General features: G+C 39.6%; 1 protein-coding gene across 1 annotated transcript in view; it reads right to left on the bottom strand.

The window, feature by feature from the left end:
- Positions 1-9,867: 9,867 nt before the first annotated feature.
- The window catches only part of ABHD17C (abhydrolase domain containing 17C, depalmitoylase), a 32,496-nt gene continuing 25,701 nt past the window's right edge, over positions 9,868-16,662 (bottom strand). Inside the window, exons 2-3 of the mRNA XM_072402728.1 lie at positions 15,546-15,725; positions 9,868-11,391 (exon numbers count right to left, since the gene is read on the bottom strand). Of these exons, the coding sequence (XP_072258829.1) occupies positions 11,172-11,391; positions 15,546-15,725 (400 nt within the window). The 3' untranslated portion in view covers positions 9,868-11,171. The remainder of the gene's footprint in view (positions 11,392-15,545; positions 15,726-16,662) is intronic.

Genomic DNA, 16,662 nt, shown 5'->3' with positions numbered 1-16,662 from the left:
GTCTGAAGAGGCCTATCAATCAGGGAAAGGAAACTCTGCCATTGTTAATATAAATATTAGACAGGTATTTATATAGCACCAACATAAAACACAGCGCTGTACAATAAAAAGGGGTTGCAAATGACAGACAGATACAGACAGTGACACAGGAGGAGGAGAGGACCCTGCCCAGAAGAGCTTACAATCTAAGAGGCGGGGAAGTAATGCACAATAGGAGGGGGGATATGGAATGGTGGGAAGTAGTGAGGGTTTAAGAGACAGAAGAAGACAGGTAGGTAAGGTTGAAGCATTGGGTTTTAGGGCTCTTTTAAATGAGCAGAAAGTAGGAGCAAGCCAAACAGGATAAAGAAGACCATTCCAGGGAGTCGGGGCATCTCTAGAAAAGTCTTGGAGCTGTGCATGTGATGAGGTTATGAGTGAGGAAGTCATTAGTAGGAGTGAAGAGAGCGGCTAGGGGGGTATTTTTTTTACCAGGTCAGAAAGCTAAGTGGGGCAAGAACTGTGGAGGAATTTGAAGGAAAGCCCAGGAGCTTGGATTTGATTCTAAGGAAAAATGGAAGCCAATGAAGAGAACTACAAGGAGAGGCAGCAGAAGAGGAGTGGTGGGAAGAATGGATGAGTCTGGCTGCCGAATTCATGTTTACTGCTATAGACTTCCTAATAGGCAAGCAACACTAACTTTCAGTAGCTGGTTTATATAGTGGCCCTACAGGCACATTGTGACTTTCCACAGATAATACATAACAGTAAGAAGCTTTAATCTAAGCAGCGTTGGGTTGTTGCACTTATTCCATGATCTCGGCGTTAATGAGACTTAACGTACTTAAGCTCAGCTTGCCAGTCCAACTCAGGCAACACTGTTTTTTTTTTTCAATTGACGTTCTTATTATGAACTGCAGTGGGTTGGGATGCATTGTAGCACATTGGGATGTGTGGCTGACAAACGGAACGTCCTATTGTGTTAGCAGAGACCAATAAAGTGCAGATATAGTAAACTTCCCTCAACCAATGAGAGAGTTCCTGAGAGGAACCCAGCACTGCACACAGCAATTGGCCAAAAAGTCATGTAGTGCCTTGTTAGAGGAGGTAATGAAAGTCACAAATTGCCCAGAAGTTTAGGCATATATAGGTGGTGATACAGGCAGTAGAAAAAGGGAAGTTACTTGGTTCAGGCTTCAGTTTAGGTCATCTATTGACTATCTGATAGGGAGCCCTATGGATTCTGGAAGTCTCAGGATGCTGGTAAGTCTCTACACTTTATTAGGAGCTGATTATGTAGCAACAACCACCGAGTCCTGAGAGGAACCCCACACTTCTGTGTAAGAGGCAGGTCCTGACTTGTATTACTTCCTATAACGAGGCGCTCCATGTTTTGTTGGCCAAGGCTGTGTGCACTGGGGAAGGGCCTTTAGTCTGGACCTTACACACCAGGGGGAAGGATAAAACACTGGTGAGCACCCACCTTGAAGGACCTTCTATGCAGCAAACCTGTTACCAGCCTTCTTTTTAGGACAATCTGAGAATTAATACTCAACATACACCCAGGAAGAACAACTGCTCACCATTAACATTTTCCATCCAAGCATTGCTGCACCAGTCCACTCGATGTCTTGACAATATTATGTGAAGTCCTTCGTGTGATACAGCATGGTTGGTTCAGTGGTTAGCACTCCGACCTTTGCAGTGCTGGGTCCCAGGTTCCAATCTTGGCCAGGGCTCCATCTGCATGGAGTTTGCAGGTTCTCCCCGGGTTTGGGTTTCCTCCAGGTACTCCGGTTTATTCCCACATCCCAAAAACATGCAGTTAGGGTAATTGGCTTTCCCTCAAAAAATACCTTAGACTGTATTACTGGCATATGACTATGGTAGGGACATTAGATTGTGAGCTCCTTTGAGGAACAGCTAATCACATGACTATGGACTTTGTAGAGCGCTGCATAATATGATGGCGCTATATAAATACTGTATAATATTAATACCAGGAGAGGAACTACTTACCACACCCAATGCAATCTCTTGGCTGTCTCTTAAAGAGACATTCTCAAAGCCATTAAAGCTGACCTTGAGAGGGTGAATATGGTGAGATGTAGGAGTAGAGAAAAGAGACGTTACCCAGTTCAAGCTTCAGGAGATATTCACCCATTGACCATGTGATGAGCCCTAAGCATTCTGGAAAACTTAGGGTGCTGGCAAGTCCCTAAGTTTCATTAGGAGTTGATTTTGTTGCAACAAAATAAATAGAAAATAAACTATGACTTTAATAATATGCAAATATCAGATCACATAAGAGTCAGTCTACACCTGACTGTCAATGTCCATCTTATTGGCCTTCGAAAAAAATGGGCAAAAATAGATTAAACAATGCATCTATCTTCATGCTGTTTGTGTATTCAACTTATTGTGAATTATTGGATGACACTATAAATACAGTAGAACCCTGGTAATTCGGAACTTAGAAAACCGGAAAACTCAGATAACCGGCACCCGACAGCTCCATTTTCTTGATTGCTCCTGAAGCCCTAGCAGAGATTTGGCATGTGTTCCAAGAACACATACCACAGCTTAACCAGGGCTGCGGGAGCAATCAGGAGAGCTCCGCTGATTGATCCGTTCCGTGATTGACTGAGAAAAGCAAAACTCTGATGACAGCTCAAGCGTCATCAGGGTTTCCCTTTTCTCAGCCATTCAGCGCTAGAGGTTATTGGGGACAAGTCTCTCTGTGGCTGAGAAACCTCAGTTTTAGAGTAACCTCAGTTAACCAGAAACTACACTTATCCGGAATTGGCCATACCCCTTGGGTGCCGGATAAGCGAGGTCCTACTATATATTAAAATATATACATATACCCAATCACTATAATCCAATAAGCTTTGGCATGTTTGTGCAATCGTAATATTTTTAGGCTTACAGTTTTCAATTAACGAATGGGTGGTGTTAATGCCAATAGGGTCCTTGTGGCAATTTATGAAGACTGGCACTGCTGTCATGGTTTAATATTTGTCTACATGAGGATGCAGGATCTGGAAATATAGATTTGTATATTTATTTTAAATAGGTTGAGTGTTTCTATAGTTTCTAATCTGTATAAATGGATTAGTCGTTCCTTTGTCCTTAACATGTTTTGTATTTATACCAGTCTTATGATGTTAGTGTTCTTTTATATAAAGAAATTAATACATCCCAATCGTTTATTACCATAAAATGCTATAACTCACATGGGAAAAGAGAAACAATTTTCACATGATTCTTACTAAAATCATATGTCTGTGTGGTTTTTCTATGGAAAGAATTTTTCTTTACAGAATATCATGGCTACAGATCATGGGACTGGTTGTTATTAAGATTTTAATTCTCTCTTGGAATTGCAGAAGGTGACGGTCCATATGATGTCCTCAGCCTAGCTCCCAAACAATAGGAAGTGTTCAGGGGGGTAGAGAAATAAGTGTTTGCCTAATCCTTGTATGGTCTATTGGGAAGTTCTTTCCTACAGTTTTCTCTTTTTCTGTCTGTAAATGATAACACTGGTCAACAAACATTTTCCTGCCAAACAGATTAAAGTCATTTTATGTTTGATGCACAGATTCCAAATCTGACATTTTGCTAGATTGGCTCTAGTTTTTGAAATAATGACCTCAATAATAACCTCATAGAAAACTAATGAAACATGAAAATTAAGCAAAATTAAACTAGATATGCCTACAAATACAAAATTACATTTTTGAAATACTTAATGTCAATATATTCTATATTCAGTATATTTACAGAACTTATCACAAAAAGTCATTGAAAAATTCAGTTTGTATGATATCCTTTTATGCTGATGATCAGGACAATCACGTTGAAGGCTCCAGCAGTGGTTTGCCATCATGTGTCTTTCCCATTGGCCCTGATATCTTTCTTCCATCATCTTTATATCTTGATGGAACCTCTCCCCTTATTCCTCACTGAAATCGCCAAGGTTTTTTTTTTTGCAAATTGCTGTGGAGATAGTTGTACCTTTATGCTCATAGTAGCACCCACATTTTTAAAGTTTAGGAGCAAGTTTTGTACCAGTTCTTCATAATTTTGTGCTGTATAGTTACCCAAGAAGTTCTTTTCAGTACTCAATCCGGGGAAGAATCTACAAATGTATTTGAAGCAATCACTGTCCTTGTTCAGAGCTCTAACAAATTGCTTCATTAATCCCAACTTTATGTGTAGTGGAGGGAGAGGTTCCATGAAAATATTGCTACATTTAATATATGCAAGGCAAAACATCATTTTAAATAAAGATTGATAGTAATATGCTGTGTTAACATGTGATGTTGGTAAAATTGTCTATTCCGATTCCTAAAGCCAATTCAATGGAACTGATGTCCTTTTTAGATTCAAGAGACGTGAAATACAATAAATATATTAAAAAATCCTTGGCAAGTGAATTTTTTTTTGAGCTGTGCTTGAGTGTTTGAGGAATTTTAGCAATAAGCATAAGCAATCTGTCCCGTATCATTAAATGTAAAGCATACCTGAAATCCCATGACTGTAAAATGGAAGTATGGTGCAGAACATGACCCCTTATGCAAAAACCTTGATGTACAGGTCAGTGGAAGCTCAGGCAGTGTTTCTTGACCTTTTTAATGGAGGAACCCTTAAAATACTTATCAGGTCTTCAGGGAACCCCTGCTATAATTACTATATCCACAGCTCACAGTACTAGTTGGCTGGTAATGGGCTGGATGTCTTGTTGGCTATTAGGAAAAATGTCACCCTCCACAAAACCATAAAGATCATTGTCACTTAAACTGACCTGAGAGGCACAAATTGCTTAAAGAACCTCTGGAGGAACCCTGGTTGAGAGACAGATTTTGGTCATACCACACCACTTTTTATTTGCATCTTCAAAATAAAAACTTAGATTAGACATCTTTCTTCAAAAGTTTTTATATAGCTATGGAGTGTCCTCCCCAGCCCCTTTTAGCCGGGCACACCGCCAAGCACTTTTCAGTAACCACCTGGCTGTTTTTGGGTGGTCACAATACAGGGGCTGGCACCCACCTACAATTTCTTCCCAACCAGCATAAAAAAAATTTTGGGGAGAATACTGTCATACCCAATCCCATACCTGGAATTGAGAAGGCATCGCCACAACAAAAGGGAGACTGCTAGACTCCACTAATTACCTTAAACTTCTACCAACATGTCCATGTAAGAGTGCTCCGGTCAAACCCTACTCCAATGGACCTGGATGCTGAAGATGATGTGAGGTCTAGTACAGTCAAAGTAATGTCAACTAACACAAGATGAAAGGCAGTTTCCAGCAGGTATGAAAGGCAGATTCACTCCTAATGTATGACATTGCATAAATCATTTCATCAAAAAATCTGCAGTATTATGTTAACAAAGAGAAAAGTGAATCAACTCCAACACTGGGAAGGGATGGAATCTATGCTTCAGATACATCAGTATTCCCTTTTTAGCTCTTTATAGCAAGTAGGTGCCCAAGCTGAAGCTTGCAAGCGATTGCCTTCAATGTTTCAATAAAACTCACAATACAAGGTATCAGCTATGATTCCTACACTTATAGAGCGGGTGGACTAATCATCTTGTATAAACACAATGAGTATCGGACTGCACAGCCTTACGATTGGTTTTCTACCTATATGGAGACATGGACTGTATAGCTAACCTTTCTAGAGTTCCAAATGCTACTCTGCAAACCAAGTCATAGTTTTGGTTTAAACTCTAGCGATATCTCTCAGGTGGATTCCCCCTTTAGGTTCCTTCTCTATACTATGTTACCTTTCTTATTGGCAGACCCCTGCTTTTCCTTGTTTATCCTTGATAGACCTTACATTAGGGGTTCAGAAACAGCAATCTGTCTCAAAAACCCTTTGGTTACATTGGTGGCCATTATGATGAAAAGCATATATCTGTTGCTATATTATTGCTTGTTTTATGTAACAGTAATATTTTATGTCAATTTTCTGACATATTTGCTCTTTAATGCTGTCTACTTCAATATCTTACTTACTGAATGTTTATTGTATAAAAATCTTTTCAATAAAACCTTGCACAATCCTTAAAAAATAGATTCATGCGTCCTTCTCTGCCAATCAAGCATATTGTTTAAATTGCCTATGCCCCCCATTTGTCCTACCAGGCATGTCAAAGTTTGCACAGGCAGCCATATTAATAGTATTTAGATGGTCTAAATAGTGGTATTCAGAGAGTCAGTGTGTGCTGAGAATCCGCCGTGCAGAGTTTGGATGACCAGTCATGACCATAGGCTGACCCAACAGATATTTTAAAATGGACATTCCAGAAACTGTGAAGAACGTTCAACTGTGCCCTAACATTGCAGTGTTCTCTCCAGTCCTTTAGCTGGGCGAACCACCCAGCACTTTTCAGTAAACTCCCGGCTGTTTTTTGGTAGTTACTGAAAAGTTGGGTCACAATACAGAGCCCACCATCCATTTACTGCTTCTTCCCACCAGGCTTAAAATAAATTCTGGGGAGAATACTGCATTGCAACAAATACAGAAAAGGGAATAGACTTCTTGATATGTAAAATCTACATTTATTTTTTTTTTCATACCAGGTTTTCTGTATGTAATAGAGGGATGATTTCCAGCATCACCAAACTACAAATATGAGGGACAAGGCTGGTGCACTGCACAGTAGTATCTGGATGAAAGTTGAGCTACCCACCAGGTAGGCTAAAAAAGTTTAAATTGAAACTATAGTTCTGCAAAAAACTTGCAATCAGACAGGACCCTTCGGCAATAAAACCCACTTACCTGCCTAAATGCTAAGCTACACATGTGCAAGATTGGAAACAGAAAGATAAGATGGTGGCATCCATGATAGAACAGGGACAGGTGAGCATGTAAACAATAATGATCAGGCAGGTAAGAGTATTTCATATTAACGATAATAACAGCACCTGTCCTTTCTGCAATGAAGGAGCTGCCTGCTGGCAATTTTTAAGCAAAAGGTTTAGGTTTGCTTTTAGGAAAATGCTTTGAATTTTATGGGATCTCTTTAAATGTTTATACATGCAGGGACAAAACAATGAAGGACTCTGCAACCAGATCTCCACTGTCATATCTCCAAAAGAATGAACCAGCTTTGATATATCATCCCCATATGTGAAACACAACCTATATCAGTTTCTAATGTCCATTATTCCAGTATAAAAGGGTGGAAATAGATTTATAACACTGCATGGCCACTCAGCTAAGAAGAGAAATTCCAAGAACAGCGCAAGCTGTAGGGCCCCATGTAATGTCTCTAGAGTTGTACTGAACTGCAATAATTTACACATTGAATTCCCTGAGTGGGAATCTGCAGAATATTGCTAGAATATGTGGAGCAGCACTACATTTCTACAGATAGAATACTGCATGTGCACAGCTTACGTTCTGTATAATTCAGGGTACTTTTAAAGACATTTTTGTATCATGCGAGTTGTGACACATACTTTAATATAGGGGTGCCCAACAGGTGGATTGCAAAGGAAAGGCGAGTAGATCACGGAGCCCTGCCTTTCAAAATAAACTCTACTGCGCATAGGAGTTATAGAAGTCCTACGTTTTATTGTTGCTAAATAATTTTGACTTGCAAGCCAAAAAAGTGCAGGGCACCCCAGCTTTAATATGTATTGCATTGTTTGCATGACGACACCCCAATTCTTTAAATGCAGACTATACACTACAAGTGTGGCATCATAGCAGGAGATTTATGGTTCTGTGTTAATAAAGTCAAAAAATGAAATTTAATTAAAATGTATTACAGCGGTTCGCAGCCTGTGTCAATTTTAGGTGAATTTAGGACAGAGGCTTTTACAAAATGGCCAAAGGAATCCACAGTTGAAGCCATTTATTACTATATATCTATATATCTAGATAGATAGATAGATGCAGACATATATTTTTTTTTTGTACATACATTTTGTCTCTCTACATATATGAATTGAAGCATAGTGTTAAAGATACATTTAATATTGTCCTTTTTTGGCCTAATATAACAATTCTATCTAATTTGTACTGTTCTATTACACCAATATATATAGTACAATCTCACATTCCCCAGAGAAAGCCTAGGAAAGGGGAAACGTGTCGAGCTTCGAGTCAGTTGAATCTTAATGTCATTGTATTATAAAATGGTTGGCAAATTTGTTGAATCTGTTTTAAATTTGTCACCGAGATGTTTGCCTTAAAAAAACAAAAACAAAAAAAAAAAAAACACTTTTCTATTTGCCCAATTGTAGAACTCTGAGGCTGGGTGATACAAAGTAAGATTATACCAAACAAGAAAAAGGAGGTTCTTATCTATATCTGTCCATAAATGTATAAAAAAAGTGCCCACTATTACAGACTGCGGGGGTCATTTTCTACGATATTTTATGCTGAAAAAACTATAGTGTGTGTGTACGATGCCATATCCAACCATAATAAACCGTATTTATTTAATCAAAACACATTACAGGACTTTTCAGCCACCACTTAAAAAAACAGTTTCTTTAAACCTCATATCCTTGTTAAAACCGTAATTTACCATTAAAATGCATGAAATGCACAACAGCCAGCATTAGGGAGCAGACACAGGAGCGGAAGGAATGAAAATAATGACATGAAGATGAATTGAAATATATGACAGGATAATAAAGTATTTACTTTGTAGTATATCCTAAGTGGTGCCTAAAGAGGCCGCTAAAGTTTTTTGATTAAATAAATGTCATTGTCCAAGAGTCTGAATCCAAACCAGACAATTCTCGTTGTAGGAGTCTAAAGCAAGTTTAGTATGTAAAATATGGCTATACCAAAGCTTATAGCACCTGTGAATATCTTGAAGTGGACCTAAACTAAAGTATGCAACTTGGGCTTTTGTGTATCATAAGCCCAAGTTCTATTCAAGCAGCTTGTGTTGTTGCCTACAAAAAAAAAAAAAAAAAAATTCCATCCAATGAGATTTTCTGTTATCTGCAGATCAAACATTTTGTGACAAAAAAAAAAAAAAAAAAAAAGTACCTACTTTTTTTGAGAAATCTTCTTTCTGGCCCACCCGAGGCCCCCATCGCCACAGCAGTGTCCTGGAAGCTGCAAGAATGTTTGTGGGTGTTGCCTCAATTCATGGGTGGCCCTGTGGGTGTGGTTTTGAGTTGTATGATATGTAATGGGAGTGGTCTGGAGGCCGACAATATTGGTGGGAGTGGATTTGTGTCATCCTAGCGCTTATCACTCATCAGTGCCTTAGACAGAGTCAGGTTAGGTAAAGGATACAGTAGAGCAGAACAGCAGATCTCAGCACAGTCCATTTGAACAATGTGCTTTTCCTGGACATTTTCCAGGTGTAAAAAAAGCCTTAAAGTGCCTAAAATTAGGTCTATGGGGGCAGCAAACTGTCTTTGGATGCTACATGAAAAATATATAGCAATGCTGTCACATATAATGAACATACCAACCAACCAAAAACAACACAAACTGGCTTCTTGATTGGTTGGAGTGCCTAAGTGCGGAGCCTGGGCAGTGTGGGAGGGCTGTGGGTGGAGAAGGTGTCAGGTGCGGTTGGCAATGCCAATAGTGCCATACACAAGATGGCTACTTCCATACATATAATGGATATTTTATTATTTATGGATACAAGCGGACACAGCCAGCACCACTATTCTAGTGCAAGTAAGTGAGAATAGATATCTAATAATAGGTCTGCTTAAATGCTTAAGTGCTACAAGACAGCATACATGGTTTTGCTGCAATTGTCAAAAGGTGTGCGTTATGGTCATCAAGCAGAATGTAATTTAATGATATAGAAATGTTGCTCATCGTGGCCAACTTCACCCAAACATAAAAGGAACCCAATAGACAGAAATAACTTCAACACCACCGATTGTTCCGTTCCATGCATTCTTTATTCCAACATACTGTCCTCAAGCAACAAGAAAAAAATCAGAGCAGATTTTGTTCATTTGACAAAACAAATTCTTAGACTCACAGTATATTTCAGGCCTACAATCCTCTTTGTTGCAGGAGGCATTGTATAAAGTAGTCCCTTATGGCCTTTGTAGCCAAAGACCAACTGAGCATTTATACCCCCAGCAAAGACTCAATTTACAGACCAGAAAATGTAGTGTGTTGCCCTATAAGCTTTTAATTTGTGCCTTTCCAGTGTCAAAAAGGGTAAAGATATTACAAAGGGGATTTAGATTTTCTTCGGAAACGTTCTTCTCCCAGATAGTATTGTAAAAAAAATCACATAATAGCAAAAAAATTAAGTTAGGGATAAAAACTTAAGAAAACCCTTTAAGTAGTTTAAAAAACAGAGCAGTCAATGCTTTTTTTATCCAAGGACAAAAAGGAAAAAAAATGACACACTAAGACGAAACCATAAGACTCTAGTGTTGAAAATACATACATGAAAAGAAACCGAGGAACAAAGCAGTGGAAAAAAAAAAACAACAAAAAGAAAACAAATCACAAAAAGAAAGCCGGTTGAAAGTCGATCATTCTTCTAGAAATACATTTTCACATTTACAGTTTATTTTAACGTTACATTTTGCTTACACAAACATCCCATGAGTGGCATTCAGAAGAGTTCAATTATTGATCTATGAATTCTATTCCGTTTGTCTTCTTTATTGATATTAAACGTGAAATAATTTATAGTGGATAAATATCTGAAAAAACCCGCCTAAGAGAGTTACAAATCATAAAAATGCCCCAAAGATACCACATTATACAATTAACTCAATAAGCAAATTCCTCCTGATTAAGTTAAAATTAAAGAAAAGAAAAATATCCGTTGAAGACGCTCGGATTATCAAGTAAGGCTGTACATCAGACCCAGAAAACAAAGCCAACTGACCCAGAGCTTATTGCGACTGGGTTTACCTGTGGTAAAATGGTGCTGTGTAAACATGTTCCAGAATATAAAGTGTGCTCTAGAAAAAGAGGTTCCGGATCCACCCGGGCTCTTCTAAAGGCTGACATTAAGTTACAGCAGCTGATAGCACATGGACAATAAAATGAAAAAAAAAAATTAGGTGCCACCGGATGCTTGATCAGCATTATTCAACCCCATTGAGGGTGTCTTTGGGCAGTGTTAGGAGATTGCCCAGCACCAAAGTGGACATGTCTTCTGAGACTCGTCGCTCCTGCCATTCACAGTAACTGAGGTAAGACTGAAGGAATCTCTCAGGAGTTGGGCAGCTCATGAGAAATGAACTGCTTTAGTCTTTCTAGATATTGTGCATACAGCTCTATGTCGTTGTGCCCCGCTCCTTCCACCCACAGCGGCTCTACGGCACGTGGGCAGCGCTCATACATTGCCAGGCCATGGGAAAAATCAATCACTTCATCTTCTGTTCCATGGATTATCAGCACTGGAGAGGTCACCTTGGAGATTTTGTCGATACTACAAAAAAAATGAAAGAAATAGAAGTTAAGAAACAAACCCCAACACATAATATAAATAGGAGCACTCTAATATGAGAACAAACAGGGTTTATTACATTTCACTGCACAATTTCAATAAATAGTACCGGAGCCTGGACCAGGGGTGTCTACAGGACTCTATGTAACTCCGGGACTCTATGGATACATACAGACCAGGATTTTTGTACAAGAACAGTTATTCTGTGGCTTTGTAAACTATACTTTATTAAACTTCCTGAGTGTGGATCCTGACCTTGGATTTCCATTCTTAACAGGCAGTAATTGATCGTTACAAGCCATCACTGACCTCTCTAGCTGCATGTACTTTGGAGTAATGCATCCTCAAATATCAAAAACAGACTCAAGTCAGATTTCATTGGGTGGCCAGCAGCCTTGATAACTCTCTAAATCAGTGTTCGCCAACCTTTCCGACTTGACCACTAAATTTACCGAACTCGGACTGGGCATGCGCGGGGAGCCATGTTTCACTAAAAGGAGGGGGGGGGGGCAGTAGCGCAGGACTGTGGACACAACAAAAGTTGTATCCAGTCTGGCTCTGAGCCCCCAGGCTGTTTAGCGAGCAGGTCTGAGCCTGCGATAGGAGAGTAGGTGAGTTGTGTCCATACGGAGGACAGAGCAATGGACCATCAAAAATTTTTCCAGTTGGCGACTGCTGCTGTAAATCCATAGAAAGTAAGGGGGGAAAAAAGCTGAGATTTCAGCGCCTTTGTTGTGAACTCTAAAGACATTTCTCCAGAATGTCAATAGACACTTGCCTATAGGTCCACTTCAATAATGAACCCATGGTCCAGGCCATAAAAAAAATCAAAGTCATCACTGATCCCCTTAAGGTTATCCTGTACAATACCTACAGAAATCCATAGGACCCTAAAACAGCATTTTCTTTTGCAAAAAAAAACCCTGCAAATGTAAAACAGCGAATGAATATATTTCCAAAATTGTGTCTTGCGCGGGTTTTTCAGAAGAACTCCTAGCTGCTGTGCATGAATGGTAAAGGACTTGGGATGCTCTATGATCTCTTTGGCCCTGCTGGATGAACAGATCAAATGTCAAAGGTTCCTCAGACTCTCATCTTAAGTCATTATGCTTTTTTATCTGCATAAGGGTGAAATGTAAGAAGAGGTGTTGGGTTGGACAGATCTGCCCCATTGCATGCTCAGGTTATTCAAAAGTATTCTACATTTCTTTCTGCGGAACACATCAGGTCATCACTAACTATCAGCATCATATGCGATTTTAATAGGTTAAATGTTTGTTTTTAATATGGATTAATAAAATTTGCAAGCATTTTACATTAGAGTTAGTATTGTTTGTATGATGCCTTAAAAGTTCCATTCTGTGGTTTCTTTTTCTTCTATTCAATTATTATAGGGATGTGGCATCACTCTAAATACCTTAGGTTCCAATAAGTACTATCCGTAAATATACTATATTACATAATGCTATAGATATTAAAAGCAGCTGTGCCAGTAAAGAAGAATTTCCATTCATTATATTTTGTTGCATTGCCTATCCAGCTGTCATGATTGTAAAACGAGTATAAAATTGGCTGTTTTCCTCTATGGGCTTCCTGGACCTTGATCTTTATTTTGAAGACACTGCACACTATAAAATCTTACTATGAAACTTGTATGTTCACCTATGAGTTTCAATAAAAGACTTCTATATAAACAATCACAATATGTTCAGGAGAATTTTTTTTCCCCTGATACCATCACCAGACAGGCGGAGGTTGCAGGCGATGGAGGTGTTTGCTGTGAGGCGCCGTAAGGCAGATTACAGCAAATGAATGAACTGTAACAAGGTTAAGGAGTTCTAATACTACCAAAGGTATTATAAACCTCTTTAGGTTCACCAAGGTATTGGTTTGCGGGGAAGTATAAAAAAAAATCCTTCATGGAATATTCTATAAATTATGCTATTTTAATTCCAATTAAAAGTTCATTTCAAGTTGTTTTGCTAGGCTGAATCTGTTGAGTAACGCAGTTGGCAGGACGGGAGTTGGTTATCTTTGCTCCAAGTTACTTTTTATTTAACAGTGGCATTTCTTCCACTGGTTTTCATTTGCTCCAGCTAAACAATATTTGCATTTTGTGAAAATTGGAAACATTCCCTTGGCCAACTCTGCTTCCGACTTCTGGGGAAAGCAATATTTAAACAGCAGTATGTGCGGACATTTTCCTCCCAGATGTAGCATCCAGACCATGAAAAGTGAAGATAATTGAAAACTGACAAACCATGGGGCTCAATAATAATCATCCAAACAATTCTATGCACATTGTTTACAATTATTATAAAAAATGTAAAGCTGCTGAAACATTATGTCCCTAATTAGTAACTTATTTACCTGTGGGAATCCATAAGGGGAAACAGGTCTTTGGTGTATGTCTGTGGTCACATCAATTCATTTTTTTTAGCTTCATACACTAGTTTGTAATATATGCATTCCAAATGATTCAAAAGCAAAACAAATGTTTCAGACCTGACATGAACCTGTTAGGTCCTAAAAATTTGCCAAATACATGTGGTGTCCGTATGAACAATAAAAACAGAGACCGTTCTCTATATTCCTGTGAAGCTTCTTAGGTATCCAGAGCTTCAACTTCTGCTTAGGTGGGTATTAAAGTGATTCAGCAAAGTTAAGAAAGGATAAAAAGGGTCTTTTGCTCAGGGAGCCACCGTGCCATCAGAAGCTTTCACAGAAGTCAATGGTCCAGGCCATGGACACAGGTTTCACAGGGCTACCAACAAGTTTGACCAATGGCAACATAGGCACCTACCACTGCATTGTGGGAGGTATTTATCCATCCCTTGGGGCACTACTGCCACCAATGACACTAACAATGGGATACCATTACTCCTTAACGACATGATGGGGCATTATTCTTCCCCAATGACAGCCAGGATAAGGAGCTCCTGTCATTTGCGGCACCTAACCACCCACGAACCACCACCAGTCTGCGGCCCGGGGACCACAGAACTAGACCAATGTTTAGAAAGTCTGAGGACCCCATGACTAGCGATTTGCAGTGGTATATTCTAAACATCCAGGTGCAAATCAGGGGTAAGAGCAAGAACCTTTTAGGATCTATCATGCACTGGCATGCTTTTTTTTTTTTACCCTGTAGTATCCGTTAAGCTGGGCCCTTTCCTACTCCTAGACCTCATTCCCAGGGGTGAACAGGGGGTCCTAGTTGCTCCACATAGATACAGAAACGGATTACAGGTACCACTAGATGTCTGCATTTCAGCCAATGTGTGTGACCTGGCAACTGTAATTAATACAAAGTTTAAAATTGTGTTTTATCTTCTTGATACGCTGCCTGATCTCGCACTGTGCAGGTGAGAGATCGGGCAACGCAGTCAGCTGTAATGGGGGGAAAAAAGAGCCAATCTTACTACACATGTGCGAGATCGTCATCTCTTTCCTCTTAGTAGAAAAAATGCAGGCATGCTCAGAAGGAGCAACCAAGAGCCTCCGGGGGTGAATGATATAGTTATTCCGGGAGGCTCTGAACTCCCGTTCAGTCTTGATCGAGGGCGGTGGCTGCACCCTTTTGTTTAATATATATATAAGGGCTGTCTACACTTTTATGTAAACTAGAAAAAGTTGAGTTTGGGTTTGGGTTTAACGAAATCAGAAAAGGTATAAGACTTTCAACTGGACTGCATGAAGGTATGCAGAAGGATATGGGAAGTAGCAACTAAAACATGCATTTCCCTATAGGGAAAAGAAAAAAAGCCTTTTATATATGAGGCCAATGATGCAGTCTTGAGCTAGGGCACTCAAATATCATATCCATCAGCAGACAGCATGAGATCTTTCTTTCCATAAACCTACAGTGTGAATCACCAACCAACATAAAAAAGAAGCAGCACATACCAGATGAACACCATGATTGCATGTTCTCCATGGAAAACAGTTGGAAAAAACTTTGACAGAGAGCTTAAAGCTTGGGTCCAATGAAAATAAACTGCAACAGCAGTTTTTTTCTTTGACTGAGTTGAACATACTGGTTGATATTTGTATGGAACTGAAAACGGTGAAAGTTGGCATGAGAAAGAGTAGGGCTGCCAACACTGAACTATTATAAACAAAGCAATGGCACTTACCTGGGAAAGGCATCAAAGCAGTATGTTTTCCTTGTATCAGGAAAAGCAACACGCAGCCCAGACATGAGAGGGGAATGCAGTATAACCGCTGCACATTCGTAGCGGGAGGCCAGGTCTACTGTAGGAACTGTGCCGATGCTCTGACCATACAGGATAATATTCTCAGGGCTGACAGCATATCTGTGGAAACAAAGATGAAACTTTAATTTACTCGTTGGCCGATGTTAAATGAAATGTAAAAGCAACAAAGTGAAACGTCATACGTGTGAATAGTTTAGACATTGGTATGTATTCCCCCACCATATCATAATAATGGGGCAATGCATGTAAAGCTGGCCAACTACTAACAATGCATTTGTACAATATGGGCAGCAAGGTGGCTCAGTGGTTAGCACTCTGGCCTTTGCAGCCTGGGTCCCAGGTTTGAATCTTGGCCCAGACACTATCTGCATGGAGTTTGCAGGTCATCCATGTGTTTGCGTGGGTTTCCTCTGGGTACTCCGGTTTCCTCCAACATTTCAAAAACATGCAGCTAAGGTTATTGGCTTCCCCTCAAAATTGACCTTAGACTGTGGTAATGACATAAGACTATGGTAAGGACATTGGATTGTGAGCCTCTTTGAGGGACAATATGTGACATAACGTTGGACTCTGTACAGTGCTGCGTAATATGTCGGCACTATATAAATACTGTGTAATAATATTAATCATCATTGACTTATAGAGTGTGAAGGTAAACCGGATCAGATATACAATAGAGCAACAAGATTTTCTATTCATACTGCATTACGGTGCTGTGTTAGTCTTAATTGGCTGGCATGGAAACAAGAACCATCCAATAAAGAATAAAGTAATCATTACCTGTCTGGAAATTTCAGCTAGAGCTACAGAGGCCTGTAAACTAGCCTTATTTCTGTTAAAACAGACCTTATCACATTTTTAACATTACAAAAAGGGTGGCTATGCTTTTTACATTATGGGGGAAAACTGACTTTTTGGGGGAGGTTCCCTCTCCTTACATCTTTACTGCTGCAGCAGTAAAGACTGACAGGGAAACCCAAAGCTTGCTGGGATACTTGTTTCACATATCCCCGGAGGTTGTGGGCGGCTTCTTCTG

Source organism: Pyxicephalus adspersus, chromosome 2, assembly GCF_032062135.1.
Source record: "Pyxicephalus adspersus chromosome 2, UCB_Pads_2.0, whole genome shotgun sequence".
NCBI classification, from domain to species: Eukaryota; Metazoa; Chordata; class Amphibia; order Anura; family Pyxicephalidae; genus Pyxicephalus; species Pyxicephalus adspersus.
This window is presented reverse-complemented; position numbering and strand designations above follow the sequence as displayed.